This window comes from Penicillium bovifimosum (assembly GCF_028826915.1).
Source record: "Penicillium bovifimosum strain IBT 22155 chromosome Unknown utg000005l_segment0_segment0, whole genome shotgun sequence".
Classification (NCBI taxonomy): domain Eukaryota; kingdom Fungi; phylum Ascomycota; class Eurotiomycetes; order Eurotiales; family Aspergillaceae; genus Penicillium; species Penicillium bovifimosum.
Window position 1 is genome coordinate 959,087 of NW_026622714.1, and position 19,365 is coordinate 978,451.

Below are 19,365 nucleotides of genomic sequence, written 5' to 3' on the forward strand. Positions count from 1 at the left end.
ACGGGTCGCGCGAAAGCCCGATCTATCCGATCGACCACTGTTTATCTCCCGTTATCGACAGATCTCGGCCTCCACAGTTTGCCTTCCGTACGAGAACGAAAAGGGATTCACTCCCAGGTTCACCCATACCAACCTCTCAATTCCGACAACCCTCACAATCCCCAACTATGCTATAGCAAATTGAATCTCGTGCTCCCCCGCCATGACTATCTCCGAACAACCCTTCCACGGCCACCCCGGCTGGCCGCTCACTCCTCCTGATTCCTCCGATCCACCAGCGCCGAAAGATGTCTCCTCGGTCGTCACAGCAATCCACGTTATATCAACGGAGCGAGCGGCCCTCGCCCACCTCGAGCATATATACCAGACGGACGCGCGCGCACAGGCCGATCTCGCTCGGGCCGTGGGCCAGATTGCGCGGAGCGTGAGCGAGGGAGGAAAACTGGTCGTTTGCGGGGTTGGGAAGAGTGGGAAGGTCGGACGCAAAATCGAGGCGACGATGAATAGCCTCGGTGTGTACAGTGCGTTCCTGCATCCGACTGAGGCTTTGCATGGTGACTTGGGATTGGTTCGGCCGGTAAGAATTTTTACTTTTCATGCGCCTGCTCCTGCAGGTCGGTGGTGGCTTTTGAAATGATCTACTTTACCCGGATCTTGTGATCTTGAGCCACTTGGAGACTTATATACTGATTGTGGTGTTGTCCAGAATGATACGATTCTTCTTATTTCCTTCTCTGGGCGCTCGCCGGAGCTTTTGTCGCTGCTTCCGCATCTTCCCGTGACTGTCCCGGTCATCGCTCTTACTTCGCATACACATCCTGAGGCGTGTCCGCTTCTTGCCTTGCATGGCCCGGCAGGGCTAGGGATGCTTCTGCCAGCGCCTGTACATGAGGACGAAGAGACCTCGTTCGGCGTGCGCGCGCCTACATCGTCAACGACCGTTGCCTTGTCGCTCGGTGATGCGCTGGCTATTGCTACCGCCCGGAAATTGCACACTGCGACGGGGAAGAGCCCTGCAGAGGTCTTTCGGGGCTTCCATCCCGGTGGTGCCATTGGGGCAGCGGCAGCAGCGACGCCGCTGACCACCCCGTCGATCGACTTGTCAATGGGAACGTATGATTCCCCGACGTCGTCGGTCTCTCTTCGGTGGGAGGAGATCGCCAATATACCATCGATTCCTTTTACGTTACAGCCGCCGCCTGAACAGCGCATCATTTCTCTGGACATACTCGTTCCATTTGATCAAATTCCCACTGCCTCTGCACCTTCATCGCACACGTCCGGCGATGTCCGACTTCTCGATATCCTCCTCACAGCCATCCAGCATCCCAATGCCAAATCATGGGTGTTTCTGTCTCCGACTGAGATCATTCCTCCTCGGCACCTTCGTTCTCTCGTCTCTCCTGGAGAAGATATGGACATGAGTGTTTCCGAGGCTATGGCCAGGAGTCCCGGTACTCCATTTGTCGTACCTCGAAGCGACTGGCTTTTGGTGCCACATTCGGCACCACTGTCTGAACTTCGGCGCCTTGCTTCCGAGTCCAGGAGTGGATCAAACGCGATATCCGTGATTGCTGTCATGAAGGATATGGCATCACCCGACAGTTGCATAGGGGTGATGGAAGCAGAGGATCTGTTAAATGCATGACATCGCCGAAAAGCCATCTATATTCTTGTTTACTTCCCTGCACATACTCATTTGATTTTTACCGCTTGCATTATCATGCATCCGATTGACGATGTTACGCCCACTCGACTCCCCTTTTTGCATGACCTTCTCTGTCTACTAGTTAAATACACACAATGCACATCTACATTCGAAGCCCAAGCCTCTCGGCAAAAGGCTGTTTATACAACCTACTCCTGCTCAGGTAGAAACTTGAATCAACGCCAATAATATATGCCATGATAATACAAAAATCCAATGCAAAGATCTACCTATAATACATAAACCCCCCCAACCAACCACCTAAGCCCTCGGCTTAATCCCCTTATGAATAGCAGCGATGCCACCAGTCAAATTCTCATACCCTTGCCCGGGAATCAAAAACCCAGCCTTCTGAATCATCCCCCTAAACTCCTCCTGACTAGGAAACCGCTCAATACTCTCAACAAGATACTGATAACTATCACGATCCCCAGCAACAACCTGCCCAATAAGCGGAATCGCACTAAAATTCCACCTCTTATAAATCCCATCCAGAACCGGATTATCAACCTTACTAAACTCCATACAAGCAAACACACCACCCGGCTTCAGCACCCGGAACGCCTCATTCAGCGCCGCCTGCTTATCCGTGAAATTCCGGATCCCAAACACAACCGTGTACAGATCCACCGAGTTGTCGGGGATGTGCGGCATGTGCTCCGCGTTCGCTTCGACAAAGCTCAGCCGCGACGTGTTGTAGTAGGGTGTGTCGAGGGAGCGCTTACGTCCCTCAGCTAGCATGTCGGCGTTGATGTCGCTGATTGTCACGCGCGTGTCCATGTCGTGGTTTACGTTGGTGGCGTGGTCGAGCATTCGGAAGGCGATGTCGCCGGTCCCGCCGGCGATGTCGAGGATGTTCCAGCCGCGTTGGTCGGCTGTGAGTGCGGGCAGACACGCGCCTGGATTCAGGGAGCGCACGAAGTGGTCTTTCCAGAGGCGGTGGATGCCGAGAGACATTAGGTCGTTCATGCGGTCGTAGGAGGCTGCGACGGAGGAGAAGACGGCGCCGACTGTGGGAAATTTGTTAGATAAGTATTTGTGAATTGGTCAATTGGTCAATTGGTCAATTGTTGATGGCAGGTCTTACCTCGTGACTCCTTCTCGGATTCGGGCACGTTGGTGAAGCCAAAGTGTGTCATGCGATCCTGTTCGGGCTTCTGCTCATTGCTGCGGGTGGAACATGAGAAACAGCGGTATGCGGTCGTGGGTTGGAAGGCACGACGCTTGGCACTGTAGTGCAGAGCTCGCCAGGCGGAGCGGGTGGACATGGTGGACATGGTGGTGATGTTTGTAGGTTGCTCGGTCTGGAGAAGCTGTGACGGGCAACTTTTCTTTTCCACTTCCCGGTCTCCACCGGTGCGTGTCCATAAGCACCCAGGCCAATCAGAGTGTCGGGTTTGGCCGAGGCCAGACTACTCTGTATCAAGACTGGCATGCGAACAGCTATCGAGTTTTGTTTCTGTAGCTGATCATCCCCCAATTTAAGTCTCGTCAGTGGAAGTTTCTCACTTCACAGTCATCAGTCATTCATTATTTCATCTTTCTTCCTTTCTAGGGCTTCTATCGAAGACCCTGGTTACTACAGGGGTAACCAGCTGAAACTGAAAGGCACAGATAGGACGTGAGGTAACTTTAGGTGGTGAATTGGAATGGGATCTAAGAGTATGATTGAAGGTTGTATATATTAAAAAAAAGACAAGACCGATGCAATCACCACATTCTCTCCCACGAACGCTTAATAAAGCTCATATTAGCCAGCTCCTCCTTCCTCCGTTCCTCATAGCCACCTTCCTCCCAAATCTTACATTCCTCATCCACCTCTGCCTTCCCAGTGTACAGGTCCGCAGTGGCAACATTCACAAACGAACTGCGATGATAAATCTTCCAGAAGGCAAACATGACAACCCAGAAGGCCAGACCGAAGTACGAGGTGATAAACCCCTGCACACTAAAAGGCTTGAAAACCGAAAACCCGTTGAAGATGGCCGTAACGCAGCCAATGAAAACAGCCATTATAGCACTGTATGGCTGCCACGGCGAAGCCCAGGGAACAAACGACTTGCGGTCGATCCCCTGCGCCTTCATAGCGCGGTACCAGGCAAGGAAGACACAGGCCATGCCGGTGTAAGTAAGCACGAAACCGATAGTGGTCAAATCGACGAACCAGTAGAACACCTCGACGGAGGAGTTACTCGCCACGAGGAAGGTGATGCAAGAGAGAAGCGAGACGGTGGTAACACAGTAGATGGGAATGCCGGATTGAGTGCACTTCAACAGGAACTTAGGCGCCTGTCCGTCACGGGCGAGAGAATAGAGCGTTCTGCTGGAGCTGTAGAGATAGGCGTTACCACATGACCAGCCCGATAGCAGGATCAGGAGATTGATCAGATCGGGCAGGCCGCTGATGCCTAGATTCTCGATTCCGATAACCCAAGGCGAAGCGGCTGAGCCTGCTGAGCCGCTGTTGAGGGCTGAGATGAGACGTGGGTCATGTGGGTTGCAGATGATGCCTACGGCCAGGACACCGAAGACGTAGAATCCGACGATACGCCAGAAGGTCATTCGCACCACGCGGGGGATGGTCACGCGTGGGTTCTGGATCTCGGCTGCGGCTAGGGCTGGGAGATCGGGTCCAGCTACGGAGAAGGCTGCGTAAACCATGACGGAGAAGAAGCCTAAGAAGCGGCCTGTGACGCCGTCGGTGTAGTACTCGTACATCACGCCGTCTTTCCAATTGCGGAATCCATAGGCGTCGTGTTTGGGGTTGCCGCCGACCATTGTGATGAATGTGAGGAGGACGAGACCGATGAGGAGGAGGACTTTGGTTGACGCCATAATGAACTCGCTTTCGCCGTACCATTTCACGGCGAGGAGATTGAGTGCCGTGCAAACGACTAGCGCCATGGCTACCCAGACCGCAGGATTGACGCCCGTGTCCCAGTACTGCATGACTGTCGCGACCGATGCGTATTCTGTACATACTAGCATTACGCCGGCGTAGAAATATACCCAGCCCCTGGAACTTGTCAGTGTCCGGGACTCAAAGCAAAAGAGGGAGAGGACAAGGCAGGACTCACATAGCAAAGCCGAATGCCGGGTCAATAAAGCGTGCAGCAAGCTCGAAGATAGATCCACGGATAGGAAGATATGCCGCCATCTCTCCAACCGACAAATTGACAGGGAGAATCATAAGACATCCCCAAACCATGAAACCAAGCAACAAGGACAGCGGTCCTGCATCCCGCAAGTATGAACCTATACCAACAAAAAGTCCCGTACCAATTGATCCTGCGATGGCCATCAATTGCACATGTCGAGACGTCAGACCGCGTTTTGTCTGTGGGAAGGGAACGATTTCGCCAGCGCCTGAGCTGGTATCCTCCGGGACGGAGAGGACCGATGATTCTTTTTTCTCCATGATGAGATGCTGATGGAACCAGAATTTACTCGATCATAACCGTACAGGGGGACGACCGTGCTTTATATGCGCACTAACGTTGGGGTACAGAAGATACTGCATCGCTCACAATTCCGTGCGGAGAGATATGTATGCCAAGAAGGACGCTGATACGATACGAAGAAGAGAGACAACTATCATCCATGTTGATCTTGCCACCCTGACCATTGACCGGTGGCTAAAGTGCTACCGACAGGGTCCGGCCATTCTAAAGCTAACGCTAGGGACCACCTGATAAGGGAAGGGATTGACCGGGGTTATGAAGTTATCGGCATTATCCCTAAAGGGGGAGGAGAAGGCGATGCTAAGATCTGCCAAGTGATAAGCTTATCACTCTTGGAAGGCTTCGACTGTAAACTTAAAGTCACACAGGGCCCTGATAAGAAGGGAAGCGTTGGTGTAGCTCAGGAGTCAGGAGTCAGGACAAGTGCCCAGGTGGCTTCGGTGGGGCAAGCTCTGAGTCAAAGCCACAGAAGGTTGATATCGGGGATTTAGGGAAGCGGTTATCAACCCCAGTTACAAATGGTAAATATCCGGACTAACTTAGCAACTGCATAAGGCCAAAAGTCCCATCCTAAGTGACTAGGATCTGTGAGATTTTATTGGTCCCATAGTTATGGCCTTCTTACTCCTGCACAACATATGGAACCCTTTTCCCTCCTTCAGTCTTGGAAAGCTTGAACAATCGGTTCCAAAGTTGAGCCCGTAGCCAAGATCTTATACTCCGTACCCCGCACTTTAACTGTAGCTTACCCGCTTCCGAGTTAGGCAGGTGCGACATCGGGACCTAATGTTGCTAAGGTCAATTTTCGGTTAAGACTAGATGCCCATGTGATATCAAATATACCTGGTGGAAGAGAGCAATGTATGTGTAGACAAAGAAGTATGGACCACTCATATTATTATTCAAACGTGCGAAGACAATGTACAGACATCGCAATACCTACATATTGAAAAGAAAATGGGAATAAATCACAAAGCCACCCCTCAACCAACCCAGTCCCAACAAATAAAAAGCATAATAAACAAATGGTTGAGCAACTATACATGCATCGTTACTCTACCAATCTACTCGTAAAAAGAACAATCAGCCTCCAACTCCCCTCGCAAACCCACAGACCCAACCACCACCCAAAAAAAATCACTCAAACGCCAGCGGCATAAAACCCTCTGAATGAGTCCCATCCAATGGCCATGGCCAATCCGACAACAACTCCGGCGGCAACTGGAACTGCATCAACTGCTCGCCCATCGCCGTTGGCGGCCCAACTGGCGGGCCATGCCCACTACGCGGAATATAAGGTCCAGATGGCATGGGAAGTTCAGTTTTGGGGAGCGAATTCTGGTGAAGGGGTGGGTGAGGGCCTGCGATTGGCCGTCGGGAGGAGCGCATATAGCCGTCGATGCGGTCTACCTGTGAGCGGAGACGGGCACTGGCGCCCGAGGCACGCTGAAGACCCGTTTCAAGGCGGCCGAGGAGGTCGGCCATTTCGAGGCTTTTCAGAGCATTAGACGGATTGACTGGTTGGTTGGGGATGTAGTGAGGGACTCACAGTAATGTGCGGACTCGTTGGTAGGATGCTTCTGATAGACTTCCTTCCATTACAGAGCCGAGGATGTAGCCGATTCCGCTGAGATGGTGGAGCTGGAGAGGGTTAGTTGGCTTGGCGGTTGGAAGTAACAGAGGAATGGGGGAATACCAAAGGGGAGCTGATTGCTTTTAGGTACTCGACCGGGACATTGCTGAAGACGCTGAGAAGTTCTCCAGCAACGTCACATTTACGGTCCACGCCAAGCTCTTCTGCAGATAGCAGCACCATACGGAGTAGCTGAAGTGTTGCCTGGATATTGGCTGACTGGAACCCGAATAGATCCTTGGCCATGTCGCCTGTAGTAGGCGGCGTTTCCTTGAATTGCGGTGGCAATGCGGCGTACATGGATAGTACACGCTCCATAACTGCCGGTTCTGACATGGATGCTGGGGTGAATAGGGACCACACCTGGGATGTTCCGTTGGCTGACGAGAAACGGCGCCGATTGCCGTCAACGACATGTTCCAGCATTCGGTACAGATCCGTGGTAAAGTTCCAACCTCGAAGCCAAGCCACAGGCTGTCGTGAGAAGACGGTCACATCGCCGGGGCTCATGACGCCCGAGCTTGGAGACACGGGCGGCAAGCCGTAGCCGTGTAGTGTGATGAACTCATCATCGACTTCGCTTGGATATCGCACGAGGGAATGCGCTTCGCGATATCTAATCACGCCTCCCCATACAATGGTAGAATAGATATCTAACGTATAGATAGACCAAAACTGCAGACCGACGAGTTAGTGGGAAGCATGAGTATGGTAGAATTGATGCATACCAATCTTCGACGCTCCTCGGTCTCAATAGGGCTCAGACCCTTCGGCCAGAGCTTCTCATCGTGTAGACCCTCCATACTGGTTAGAGTATGATACATACCAGAGTACTTCTGCATATTCTTGATCTGGCCATTTTGAATACTCGCAATTGCGAGTATAGCACATGCACGCATATAGTTTATGCCCTTTGCGGCGGCAAGGTCTCGGGGAATAGAGTCCTTCGCCGCGGCATAGAATGCCTCAGATGGAGGCTCCGCGAGTTCATCTCGATGCCATCTGTTGGTGAACAAGGCGCCGTCTCGCGCACGTCCTGAAACCAAGGCGCAAACTGCCATTGTCGAAGCGAACAACCCTGGGTCGCGAAGATGTTCTTGATTGTGAACCCTCTCGATGAAAGTATGCTTGTGAAAAAGGGGGAAGCTGAACGATAATTAGCCGTGCAGACAGATAGGAGAGATGATAAGGATAATCGTACATTGGATAGACAATCTCGAAATATACCTGTACAAGATTGCGGATCTGGCGATCACTGGCAATGGCGAATGCATTCCATGAGTTTCGCAATGCGCCATCGTCATCATACCCTTCAGCTGCCACACCACCGACATTGAACGTAGACCATGGGTCCCCCGTCAACGACGGGCGATGAGTCGACCCGGGGTAATACGAGCTCCTAGACCCGGAAGAATCCGAGGTCCTCCCCGTCACAGGTGGAGCATGTGACCCAGGGAGAACATGATCCGAGCCGGGCGTTCTTACCAACGCCGGCTCCCGCGTAGGAGCCCGGGTGCCAGCCTTGACGCCGCGGCGTTTAGCCGGGCGATCGAAGGTGCATGGGACGTCAAAATCCGCACAATTCTGACACCTACCTAGCGGGTCATCGCTCTTGCCGCATTTAATGCTGCGCTTATTGCAGAAGTCGCCTATAAGAGTCCCGATGAGCTATGGAACATTGGCGCTGGCATTCCCGGGCAATTGCCGCCAATCGCTGGTGTATGGAATGCAGACACAAATGACTTACAGGCTTTGGAGACGCGCTGAAGCTTTCGGGGTTTTTGCGACATTCAAATCATGAGCTCATTCCAACTCTTGGTTAGCTGTGTTGGCGCTAAGAGGGCGATTTCGCGGGCCCCCGAGCTTCGGTCGAAATATGGGGTTCGGGGGTCAGAGACACGGATCGCGTGTACCGCGTGTGCAGAATCCGGGGTATCGATAGCAGGATGTAGAATGGGAAAAAGGCACCCCAAAAAATGACAGAAGACAATTCTCAAGCAATAGTTCTTTCCGATGACCTTGATGTGCAATCCATTCAATCGCTGGCAATGGTGTTCGCAGGTTAAAAAGTCCACATTAGAGTTGCAGAGTCTAGAAGCTGACTCAGCAGCGTGTCATCGATTGCTTGAAGTGGAGATCTCCACGATCATTGGATCCGCACGATGTAGAGAAGTGTAGAAGTGGGGCCCTGGAGTAATCGTAGATGACATTGATACTCGCGGGAAAATGAGATGAATGCAGAGAGTTTAGCATCTGTCCTTGTTCTTGACTATAATGATTACTGTTCGAGATTAACTCAGGGCTAGAAGGAGAGGCTTTGGAATTGTACCTAAGACGCACCCTTGTAAAGTAAGACATAAACGCCAAAGAAATGAACCCTAACCGAGAAATGTATAGAACTTCAGGCCTCTGTACAATTAATTATATGATTATAGGTATGATGCAAAAACCTCGGTAGGTACATGATCTTGTAGGTGCAAACTCTTCAAAGGCAGCCCTGCAATTATCAAAGTGCTCGAGACAGCGTGGTATAACTAAGTGTTCAATGCCAAACTTAATTCAAGAGGATGCTGTCTCTGTCGGATATGTTGTGAGTTCACTTTTGCCCTCACTGAGAACAGGGTCCGGGTTAACCCCATATTCAGCAAGGACATCGCCGTGGAGCTTGTAAGCCTGTTCCATCTTCCAATAGAACGGACTGGACGTCGAGAAGAGAGCGTCAATGGACTCAAGAGAGCGGTTGCGGGTTTCAGGGTAGACTGAGAGAAAGATCATGTTAGCTCATCAGAAAAGACATGGGTTGATCGAGATCTAAGAACATACAGAGGTAGACGATTGGGATCCACAGTAGGTTGAGACCAGCAAACAGGAAATATGTACGGCTCTGAGAGACTATCAGTATTTTATTGAAGAGCTCGGGTCAGGAGGGAACTCACGGTTAAGACATTGAACATGATCGGATTGACCAAGGTGGTCATGCCCACGCCGATGGCCCATCCCGTGATGCCGAATCCATTACCCTGGGCTCGTAGATCACTAGGGAAGATCTCAGTGGGGACTAAGAAAGCGACTGTGCCCCAGGTGGCAGCATAACTATTCCCAAATTAGTATTAGGGACGGTGTTTATCATTTGACGCGCATGACTCACCCCAGGTTGAACAAAAACAGCATCGTAACAGCACCAGGCGCGTACTGAGCTGCCTTTTCAGGGTTGTGCAACGAACCCTCGTAAACAGCCCCGGCCTATAACAGTCAGAAAGAAGGTTCACAACGGCCCGGAAGTAAACGTACAATAAGGTTGACGGCAAATAGAACAGCCGCCCCGCCCATCAAGCAGGGACGTCGACCCAAGCGGTCGACAATTTGGGCACTGATGATAGTACCGACAATACCAATTGTGTTGATTCCTCCAGCAAGTCCATTTTGCTTGATATCGCTATAACCTGCCTGAGCAAGTAGTACTGGAGAATATGCAGTCACGGCCTAGGTCATCATTAGCACATAGGTATGGGCTACTATCGACGAACTCCGCACTCACCGTTATACCCGTCCAGGACGCCATGATTTGAAGCCATACACACAGCCAAGCTCGTCGGCCGAGGTTCAACCCTGGCTTGGGGCCTTTTCCAAATAGAATTTTTATGAACTCAACGGGAGAGCTGGGTTTGCTGCCCTGCGCAATGGTGATAATCTCGAGGTATTCCCGGTCGATATCCTCCTGAGAGGCCCGATCTTTCCGAAGACGATTCAGCAAATCTCGAGCTTCCTCATTGCGCCCAACTGAGGCCAAGTAACGGGGGCTATCCGGCAGCATCTTGATAAAGGCTACAAGAAGTAGTGCCGGGAAGCACTGAAACGCGAGGAGGAACCGCCATCGTACATCCGAATTACCGTTATTGACAAAAGCGAGACCGAAGGAGAGCCAATATGCAACAGAAATTCCTAAATCTTGAGAACAATGAACGTCAGCCACTGCCACCACATTGGATTTAGGAAATTGGCGGCTCACAATTTGCAATGAAGACATAACCCAAATACCCGCCTCGATGGTTCGCGGTAGATGTCTCTGACACCAATACCGGGGTGATGCCAGTCAAAGCTGTGCACAGAAAGCGAATTAGAAGCTTGACCTCTCTCATGCCCAAGCTGAGGCAGGGCTATAGCAAGGAGTCTCACCGCCAGTGCCGATCCCGGTGACCACCCTAGCACACAAGATGAAGTTCGAATTCTGCGCGGCTGCCTGCAGGGCACCACCGATTACCGCAAACAGTGATCCAGCGAGTAGACCGTTAATCCGACCCACACGGTCTGCAAGCCATCCGCCGGCAAAACAGCCAAAGATTGCGCCCAGGTAATAGATACTGACAATACCCCCTTGATGCGTGGTGTCAGTCACTGTGCCGTCGGCTTTACCAATTCCGACCTCTGTCACATATCTCGGTGAGGCGTTCACGCCACCCATAACACCTTGGTCATAGCCCTCGAAGAAGATCGAGATTAGCGAGAAGATCTGAATGGCGATATTCAGCTGACGCGGCGAAAGCCGCTTCCAAAACGTGGTATAACCCATGATAACTGATATCAGATTCTCCAGGCCGATTAATGCAACGAAAAAGCAACTCGTGATATCTGCAATGGGACCCGCCCACGGGCATTCGAAGAAGGTTATTATGAGCTAGTAGGCCCGAAAATCTGGGGCAAGATGGATCATCATGGAGACAGTTGATGCGGGGGTGCATTAGCCCCGAACTCAAGCAAATAACCATTTAGCAGTCGGGTATTTCTCGTTTAAATGGGCGTTTTGCCGATCATCCCTTCTGCCCTTATTCAAGGCTAATGATCTATCAAAGATGGAGAATGTTGGAAGCGCATTGCCGGTCTCCACCATGGACAGACTTGGGTCTGTTAAATATTTTCTGGTCCCTCGGCTTTTGGGTTTTCATTTCGAGTCGCACCCTCGGTGGTTATAGTGATATTCTCTTTTTTCTCCAGCGCAGAATTTACTATGGGTTCTACATCCGTTGATGGCACGAACAGCCGTGCTTTGGACATTACAGTGTTAGGGCTAAACAGCGGAACTTCTATGGTATGTGACACTTTATGCAAATGTGCAGAATATCAATCTCATCAATCTCCAGGATGGCATTGACTGTGCCCTCTGTCGATTCCGCCAGGAGACTCCGGAATCTCCAATGCACTTCGAACTACTCAAGGCAAGTTACTTCATTGCTCCACAACGTACGACACCAACATTAACCAATAACGCAGTATGGCGAAATCCCACTGGAGCCCGTGATAAAGAAGAGAGTGATGAACATGATCCTACACAACAAGACCTCCCCATCCGAACTATCAGAAGTAAACGTCATCCTAGGCGAGACCTTCGCATCAGCCGTGCATCAATTCTGCAAAGACTACAAAGTCGACATCAAATCAATCGACGTCATTGGCTCTCACGGGCAAACAATCTGGCTCCTCTCAATGCCCGAACCCGGCCAGACCCGCAGTGCCCTAACAATGGCCGAAGGCACATTCCTCGCTTCCCGCACAGGCATCACATCCGTCACCGACTTCCGCGTCAGCGACCAAGCCGCAGGACGACAAGGTGCGCCCCTCATCGCCTTCTTCGATGCTCTGGTCCTGCATCACCCGACCAAGCTACGAGCATGCCAGAACATAGGCGGTATCGCGAACGTCTGCTTCGTCCTGCCGGACACCCACGGCGGCGTCGATGCCTGCTATGATTTCGACACGGGGCCGGGCAATGTCTTCATTGATGCCGTCGTCCGCCACTATACAGACGGAAAGCGCGAGTTCGACCAGGACGGACAGATGGGAGCCCGTGGCACCGTGGACCAGGAACTCGTCGACGATTTCCTATCCCATCCTTACTTCGCGTTGGAACCGCCTAAAACGACGGGCCGTGAGGTCTTCCGCGATACGCTTGCTCATGACTTTATCATCAAGGCTGAGGCTAAGGGTCTCAGCCCGGACGATGTCGTTGCGTCCATTACCCGTGTTACTGCACAGGCTATTGTCGACCACTACCGGCGCTATGCGCCCAAGGGTCTTGAGATTGCGGAGATCTTCATGTGCGGCGGTGGCGCGCATAACCCTAACATCACTGCTTTTATCCAGAAGAATTACCCCAATACGCGCATCATGTTGCTCGACGAGGCGGGTATCCCTGGTGCCGCGAAGGAGGCTATTACGTTCGCGTGGCAGGGTATGGAGGCTGTAGTGGGGCGCTCCATTCCTGTGCCTACTCGTGTCGAAACACGGCGGGAATATGTCCTCGGGAAGGTGTCGCCTGGTGAGAACTACCGCAATGTCTTGCGACAGGGAATGATGTTTGGTGCTGGGCGGGATCATCTTGCACCGGTTAAGGAGTTGGTCAATTACGTTAACGGGAAGGTTTTCGATAACAAGTGGTAGTGTTGCATTCACTCGCATACTGGAGTTTGGATTGCGAGGCATCTTGTATATAGGTTATGGTGGCTTTTTCGTGGCGCTACCTGCTTTACAATGAATATATTCGCCATCTTGACATCATCTTGGAATGTTCACCTCCAGTGCGAACCTACCATAGAGGAGTTGGAGGTTGAAAATCATCCCTCTTCCAAACCTACAACATCTGGATCCAATGCCAAACCTCACGCTCATTCCATGGAACCTGACAACCCTGGAACTTCGATCAAACCCCAGTAGTCTGATCCCACAGACTCCGCACACTAACACCATCCACCCACTTCCCACCAGTCTCATCCTTCTGCACAACAAAGCGCAGCGTCCGCTTCTCACCCGGAAGCAAAGTAAACGCATTATCCTCAAAATACCCAACCACACCAGCAGGATAGTCAAGCCACGTATACAGCGATACGGCACTCGCTTCAACAGTGAAAGTACCAGCCTGAGAATCATGCGACAGCTTCAACTGCGGATCTCTCAGTTCCAAATCCTTGGCAAAAGCAGGCGTAAACTGGTTTCGGTGGGTGAAAGTCGTCGGGGTCTTGCTTTCAGCATTCGGGAGGTGACCTTGCGCAGTGATATCCATGACCAGGATCGCATCCTGCGGGTTATCCAACGGGAGGTTTGTCACGTTGGTCTCGTAGATGCGGGTAGTATTGAGCGCTCCGACGGAAAATTGACTGGTCATGGGTGTACCTGCGTTATCCGTGATTGGGGTACCAGAGAGATCAGTCCAGGTGAGGTTCACTGTTCCATGAGCTACTTCCCACAGATCCGACGTGACGTATACAGACAAAACACCAGTCTTTGTATCCATGAACGGCGATACGATGATGGGTTTGAAGATATCACGCGCAGTGTAATGGAGGACCTTCCAGCGGCCGTCGTACTCAATGCCTGCCCACGTCGGCGCTTGCCAGATATCCTCTAATTGCCAGTATAGGGCTCCGAGCTGGCGCTCCGGCATTCCGCTGCCACGGCGATAGAATTGGATTTCAGATTTGTACATGTCGGCCTGGAAGAGTTGTGTTGCGTGACACCAGGCGCTGAAATTGCCGATCGGGTCTGCCTTGCTCGGGGCAGGGTAGTATCTCTTTACTGCCGTCGTCATCTCGTCCATGCCTTTCGTGGTATTTTTGAAGTTGTGGGTGTCTGGACCTCCCGCTGGATAGTGGTGGTTTCGAAGCAATATCGTGCTACTATTGAAATCCAGGTCTTCGTCGTCCACGGCTTGTCGCCATGTTTGTAGACTTGGCATGCTGTGGTATCCAAATTCATTGGTAAAGCGGTTGACTGGGTAGCCGGAGAAGTCGAATGCCGTACTGCTATCATAGTTGTAGAAGTCAGCATCGCCGTAGTAGTGTCCTTTTGCGTCTGTGCCGTTATCATAACGTTCTGTCATGGGAACTGGCGCAGAGAGGTCAACTTCCAGGAAGCCATTGTTGGTGCTGCTGGGCATATATGAGATCGACCTCGAGTTCTCGTAAACCAGTGGGAGGATCAAGCTGATGAACAAATGTTCGTAATCTCCAACCAAGGCGGGGTATGACTCGGGGTCAGCGTCTTTCGCCATTGGTAGCATCAGGCTCTCGAGTTCGTTTCCGCCAGCCCACAATGCCAATGAAGGATGGTGATTGACCCGTCTCACATTGTAGACGACTTCGGCAGCCACATTATCAAGGAACGGCTGATCTGTTGGATACAGAGCATCGCTGAATTGAAATTCGCTCCATAGCAGTATTCCACGTTCGTCGGCGAGATCGTACATAAAGTCCGGAAGGTAAGAGCCCGAAGCCCAGACCCGGAGCATATTCTGGTTTCCGGCAACGACGGCATCGAAAAGTCGCTGCATCTTGGCTTCAGTGACTCGCGGCCAGAATGCGTCTGGTGGGATCAGGTTCGAGCCCTTGGCGTAAAATTCACGGCCATTCACCTCGAAATGCCAGTTGGCACCCGGGGCAATGCCTTGCGCCAACTGCTCCTCGGTAATGTTGGAGCGGTTGAGGAAAATAGTACGGAATCCACTCCTTTTCGTAACAGAGGCGAGATCACGGTCTTTGCTCTGGACTTTCACTGTGATGTTGTACAAGCTCTGCTTTCCCATTCCGGCGGGCCACCAGAGGTTTGGTGCGTCTGCGTCAACTATCACGGTACCGATGACAGTATTTCCGGATAGTACGACCTTGTCGATTGATTCAGATTTCAGCAACTTGCCAGACTCAAGCTCTTTGATCTCGATGGCCATAGAGGGGTTTTTGGGAAGAGAACCGAGATAGTCAATGCTCGCATTGACAATCCAGGGCTGAGTCTGATCGGGAGCAAGATGGTTAATCTGGCCCTTTCTGTAGATGTCAATGTCCGTGTTAAGAACATATGCATCTCCCTCGCCCTCGAACTGAGCAATGTAAATGTTCTGCCATGGGCCAGCGGGCGAGAACGCTGGACCCCAATCCCAGCCAAAGTCGGACTGTTCTTTGCGAATGAACCAACGATTTGGGAACTCAAAGATTCCTTGAACACCGGCAGGCCATGCTAAGGATCCGTTAGGCGCCGTAGTTTACGTGTTCACTTGAGGACTTACTTTGCGACTTCGGATCGGCGGCAATATCATTTGCAATTTTAGTGGCACTTCCAAACTCCAGAGATATGGTTGGTGAGCCCTTGCAATGTTTCAGGGCATCGGAGATGTCAAAGGTGTACTGGCGGAACTGATTATCGGTGGTTCCTATGAATTGATCGCAGAACTTGATTGTTGCGAAGGTATCAAGTCCGTTGAACACAAGCCAGGAGGACTTGGACTTTGGTTTTCTGTAGAAAGAGTCAGCAGTGATTCCAACCCGCAGAACAATGACCATACAAGCCTTCAATTGGCTTACTCGTATAAGTCCAATTGCTGTCTGCAACCCAACGCAAGTTGAAGTCATTCAACCCATGATAACTTCGATATGATCTGAATTAGTACCGAGAACAGTCACAATACGAGCTGAAGGTTGACTAACGGGTCATCTGCATCCTGTTAGCAATCAGATACCAAACTACGTAGGGCAATGTAGCATTACCAATGACATTCGCAGCAAGAAGATCCAAATGCACCTGGGAGGGCACTCGGCCAGGGACACTGATATTCAGTGCCTTGCTACTAACAGTCCACCCATCGCTGTTGAGATCCAGGACCGTTTGACCCAAAGTGGTTCCCGGGATCAGGGCCAGCAGAAGCTGGTGCCAAAGACGCATTGTGTCTGGAGAAGATTATGGCGAGATGTTCAGTCAAGCCTGAGGAGTCCAATAAAATAAGTACGACAACGTCCCCGACTCCCCCCTTGTTATGGGGTCCTTATCCTTGGACCCCTGACATCACTTGGAGACCTCGTCTGGGGCTTGGACCCCGGATGATCATCGGACGGTGACCGGTCTATGAGGAATTAGCGTGCATGATGGAGAAATTCCCCCGACTTCCCCTCACATCGCTGTTACATCGGCAATCGCACCGGCACTAGGTTGCATCGTTTCCTTTCATTGCCGAGCGTTAGCGAAGCACCCAGGGGCCATATCATAAGAAAGGAGGTCGCGGGTCGCGTGTCATGTGATCTAAATCTACTTGGGAAGTTGGGGTAACACTAAGGCTTTAACTGAGGCTGGGGGTCCGGCGGGCGCTAACTAAAGCCCCCTGGTGTTAAGCATTTCGACTTGGAGAGGGTAGGTCGGTAGGAACTCTCCAAGATTCAGTCTCGTTCCCAATTGGACTTAATCATTTTTAAACCCCACATCTTGGCATTGCTTCTTCCCACCTAGCCAATAGACTGTTCTACAGCTAGCCTCTAACACCTCTTCAACCCCTGTCAGTATCACACCCGGAAGACGATGGTGCAGATGGCCCACGACCTCGTCAGAGTCGTCACCTCGGCACAATATTGACCGAAGATATTATCAAGGTTGAAGTAGTGGGGTGTCTGGGGCAATCTGGCCCGGTCCTTGGAGGGGGGTTAATGCTCCAAAACTACGCAGTAAAAGCATTTCCTCGCAAGGCCGGGGTGTACGATTCGACGCTCACGGGAGGAAAGAAGTTTCTCCGTTGACTTGAGTCACTTGACTAGTAGTAGTGGGACGGGACATAGCGATGATCGGCGGCGGTGGGGTTATGGCAGTGGATGGAGAAGATGACGAGGGTCTTTAGGGCTGGCTTTATCTCAATAAACTCAGCTTCCGAAACGTCGAGTTTCGATGTACTACTGTGTATGGGCTTGGGTTTGGCGATGTCTTCAGGAACGGTGTGAATACAGTGATAGGTTGAATCACCCAAAAGGAATGAACCCCTAGGTAGATTGCGGGTTACGCCAATGAGCACCAGACATAGCTTCATAGACTTCGTGTATTTCATTTCTATTTGCACATGCAGTCGTATGTAATCTAGTAAATACAGGCTCACTGAGGTGGCTCAATATGTTCGTTCGCTCAAAATCCAATGCTAGGCCAATTTACGAGGACATGAGGTTCTTCCGCATGGTCGATATCTGACTTGACGAGAACCCAAGTTTGTCAGTGAGATAGCCCTCAACGCCGTTCTCATAGGTATCCTCGAAGGTTTTCAAGAATGCCTTCATGGCAGTAGCTCGTACACCACACAGTTCAAGCATGCCCAGTGCCTCAGGGGTCAACTGGCTGACGTCGAGCCCATCGTCTCCCGAATTGACGGCCATTGCCCCCATGAGGTTCTCCCGGGCGCTCTCGAGTCCGACTCGAGTGAGAATATAATCGTTGATGATCTCATCGTGGGGACGACCGATAAGTAGGAGAATGAGTGCGGCCAAGACGCCTGTGCGATCTTTGCCGGCTGTAAAGCAAATATATGGTCAGCCATGATCGAATCAAGGCATAAAATATAGCGCCAATGATGTGAATGGGACAATAAGGTAGTAGGATATCAATAGAACTCACCAGAACAGTGAAAAATAAACGGATCATCCGGGTTATCTCTGATATGCTTGAATATCTCGGCGAAACATGGGGCTGCCGCTTCGAGAATGCCCATGTACATCTTCACGAACCCAGCAGAGCCTTTATCTTCGCCCGCGAAGTCGCGGAGGTTCAGAGTGGCCGGTCGCGCTCCGTATGGCAGCCATATCGTGTCCACACCAGGGATAGACGGAGCAGGGGCCTTTTCTCGCTCGCTCTCATTGCGCAAGTCGAAGATCGTCGTGATTCCTAGTTCTCCTGCGATGATGGCTTTCCCTGATGGCAGAATGTCCGACATGTTCCCGGACCGATACACATATCCCGGGCGCAGCTTGTTGTTGTCATGACTTAGGTCTCGGAAGTTGGAAACCCCTGGTATAGGAATGAATGGTGGTAGGGATATGATCTTGGATACCAGGTCCTCGGGGATAGGGGTTCTGATATCGGTGTTTAGTACCTCGCGAATCTGAGCGGATTCGAGCATGATGCAAATGTGGTAGTTGAAATGAAGAGAAACTCGCGGACTCACAGAGGGCATTTCTTGTCTTTCTATATTCTCTTTGTTCTGACGATGTCATCGTCTCCACTGCCCAGTGCCCAGGTCCAGGCACTAACAATAGTGGGGGTCCAAGAGGAGCCGATTACGGTACAGGTTCGGTATTGCTAGTGTCGCGTGATTCTGCCGCCCCTCGTGAAGATTTTGATCTTGACCAAGAGACTCACCGCCCTGTTCACCGGCATATTTTTACCGCTATCCACATGACGACAGTTATCCACAACAACGAATTAAACGTTTATGCTACGGAGTACATCCATGATACTGGGTGAGGTTGGATAAATACTTCTGAAGACTGAAGGTGAGTTGGTAACTGTTGGATATCTCTGAATCTCACTTCATAGAGTAAATGGATTCGAGCTCGGTTTAGCAACGCGCCGAACGGATCAGCCTAAGAATCAGCAGCATGGATGCTTCAGATTCGTTCTCGCGCTTCATTGGCATCGGAGATAAGCGATCCTAGCAAGTAGGAGCCTCAATTGAGAAATGGAAAAATTACGTGTGTACCAACAAATACTGGTAATCTTTGTCTTTCCCGCCAATTGAGTTTTGAGATTCGGGCCGAAGCCTGGCGCAGGCACCAAAC

At 51.3% G+C, this 19,365-nt stretch overlaps 8 protein-coding genes across 8 annotated transcripts; 2 read left to right on the forward strand and 6 right to left on the reverse strand.

Annotated features, from left to right (window-relative positions):
* Nucleotides 1-202: 202 nt before the first annotated feature.
* Nucleotides 203-1,648, forward strand: N7515_005543 (Sugar isomerase (SIS); the record flags this gene model as incomplete). The annotated part of the gene is made up of 2 exons (XM_056666287.1): nucleotides 203-577; nucleotides 707-1,648. The coding sequence occupies 2 exons, from the start codon at nucleotides 203-205 to the stop codon at nucleotides 1,646-1,648; spliced, it is 1,317 nt and encodes a 438-aa protein (XP_056519883.1).
* Nucleotides 1,649-1,969: 321 nt separating this feature from the next.
* On the reverse strand, nucleotides 1,970-2,985 carry N7515_005544 (class I SAM-dependent methyltransferase; the record flags this gene model as incomplete). The annotated part of the gene is made up of 2 exons (XM_056666288.1): nucleotides 1,970-2,718; nucleotides 2,796-2,985. The coding sequence occupies 2 exons, from the start codon at nucleotides 2,983-2,985 to the stop codon at nucleotides 1,970-1,972; spliced, it is 939 nt and encodes a 312-aa protein (XP_056519884.1).
* Nucleotides 2,986-3,418: 433 nt separating this feature from the next.
* Nucleotides 3,419-5,126, reverse strand: N7515_005545 (putative proline permease; the record flags this gene model as incomplete). Its single annotated transcript, XM_056666289.1, has 2 exons — nucleotides 3,419-4,724; nucleotides 4,786-5,126. 2 exons carry the CDS (start codon nucleotides 5,124-5,126, stop codon nucleotides 3,419-3,421), a joined length of 1,647 nt encoding a protein of 548 aa, XP_056519885.1.
* A 1,180-nt stretch (nucleotides 5,127-6,306) lies between these two features.
* Nucleotides 6,307-8,592, reverse strand: N7515_005546 (putative C6 transcription factor; the record flags this gene model as incomplete). The annotated part of the gene is made up of 6 exons (XM_056666290.1): nucleotides 6,307-6,661; nucleotides 6,719-6,810; nucleotides 6,866-7,477; nucleotides 7,531-7,948; nucleotides 8,004-8,451; nucleotides 8,550-8,592. The coding sequence occupies 6 exons, from the start codon at nucleotides 8,590-8,592 to the stop codon at nucleotides 6,307-6,309; spliced, it is 1,968 nt and encodes a 655-aa protein (XP_056519886.1).
* A 769-nt stretch (nucleotides 8,593-9,361) lies between these two features.
* On the reverse strand, nucleotides 9,362-11,372 carry N7515_005547 (putative MFS sugar transporter; the record flags this gene model as incomplete). Its single annotated transcript, XM_056666291.1, has 8 exons — nucleotides 9,362-9,561; nucleotides 9,626-9,686; nucleotides 9,739-9,895; nucleotides 9,951-10,045; nucleotides 10,094-10,285; nucleotides 10,341-10,750; nucleotides 10,812-10,901; nucleotides 10,979-11,372. The coding sequence occupies 8 exons, from the start codon at nucleotides 11,370-11,372 to the stop codon at nucleotides 9,362-9,364; spliced, it is 1,599 nt and encodes a 532-aa protein (XP_056519887.1).
* Nucleotides 11,373-11,807: 435 nt separating this feature from the next.
* Nucleotides 11,808-13,237, forward strand: N7515_005548 (UPF0075 domain protein; the record flags this gene model as incomplete). The annotated part of the gene is made up of 3 exons (XM_056666292.1): nucleotides 11,808-11,888; nucleotides 11,941-12,015; nucleotides 12,071-13,237. The coding sequence occupies 3 exons, from the start codon at nucleotides 11,808-11,810 to the stop codon at nucleotides 13,235-13,237; spliced, it is 1,323 nt and encodes a 440-aa protein (XP_056519888.1).
* A 259-nt stretch (nucleotides 13,238-13,496) lies between these two features.
* On the reverse strand, nucleotides 13,497-16,504 carry N7515_005549 (uncharacterized protein; the record flags this gene model as incomplete). Its single annotated transcript, XM_056666293.1, has 4 exons — nucleotides 13,497-15,802; nucleotides 15,852-16,078; nucleotides 16,128-16,208; nucleotides 16,302-16,504. The coding sequence occupies 4 exons, from the start codon at nucleotides 16,502-16,504 to the stop codon at nucleotides 13,497-13,499; spliced, it is 2,817 nt and encodes a 938-aa protein (XP_056519889.1).
* Nucleotides 16,505-17,745: 1,241 nt separating this feature from the next.
* Nucleotides 17,746-18,707, reverse strand: N7515_005550 (tyrosine-protein phosphatase; the record flags this gene model as incomplete). Its single annotated transcript, XM_056666294.1, has 2 exons — nucleotides 17,746-18,101; nucleotides 18,206-18,707. 2 exons carry the CDS (start codon nucleotides 18,705-18,707, stop codon nucleotides 17,746-17,748), a joined length of 858 nt encoding a protein of 285 aa, XP_056519890.1.
* Nucleotides 18,708-19,365: the final 658 nt, after the last annotated feature.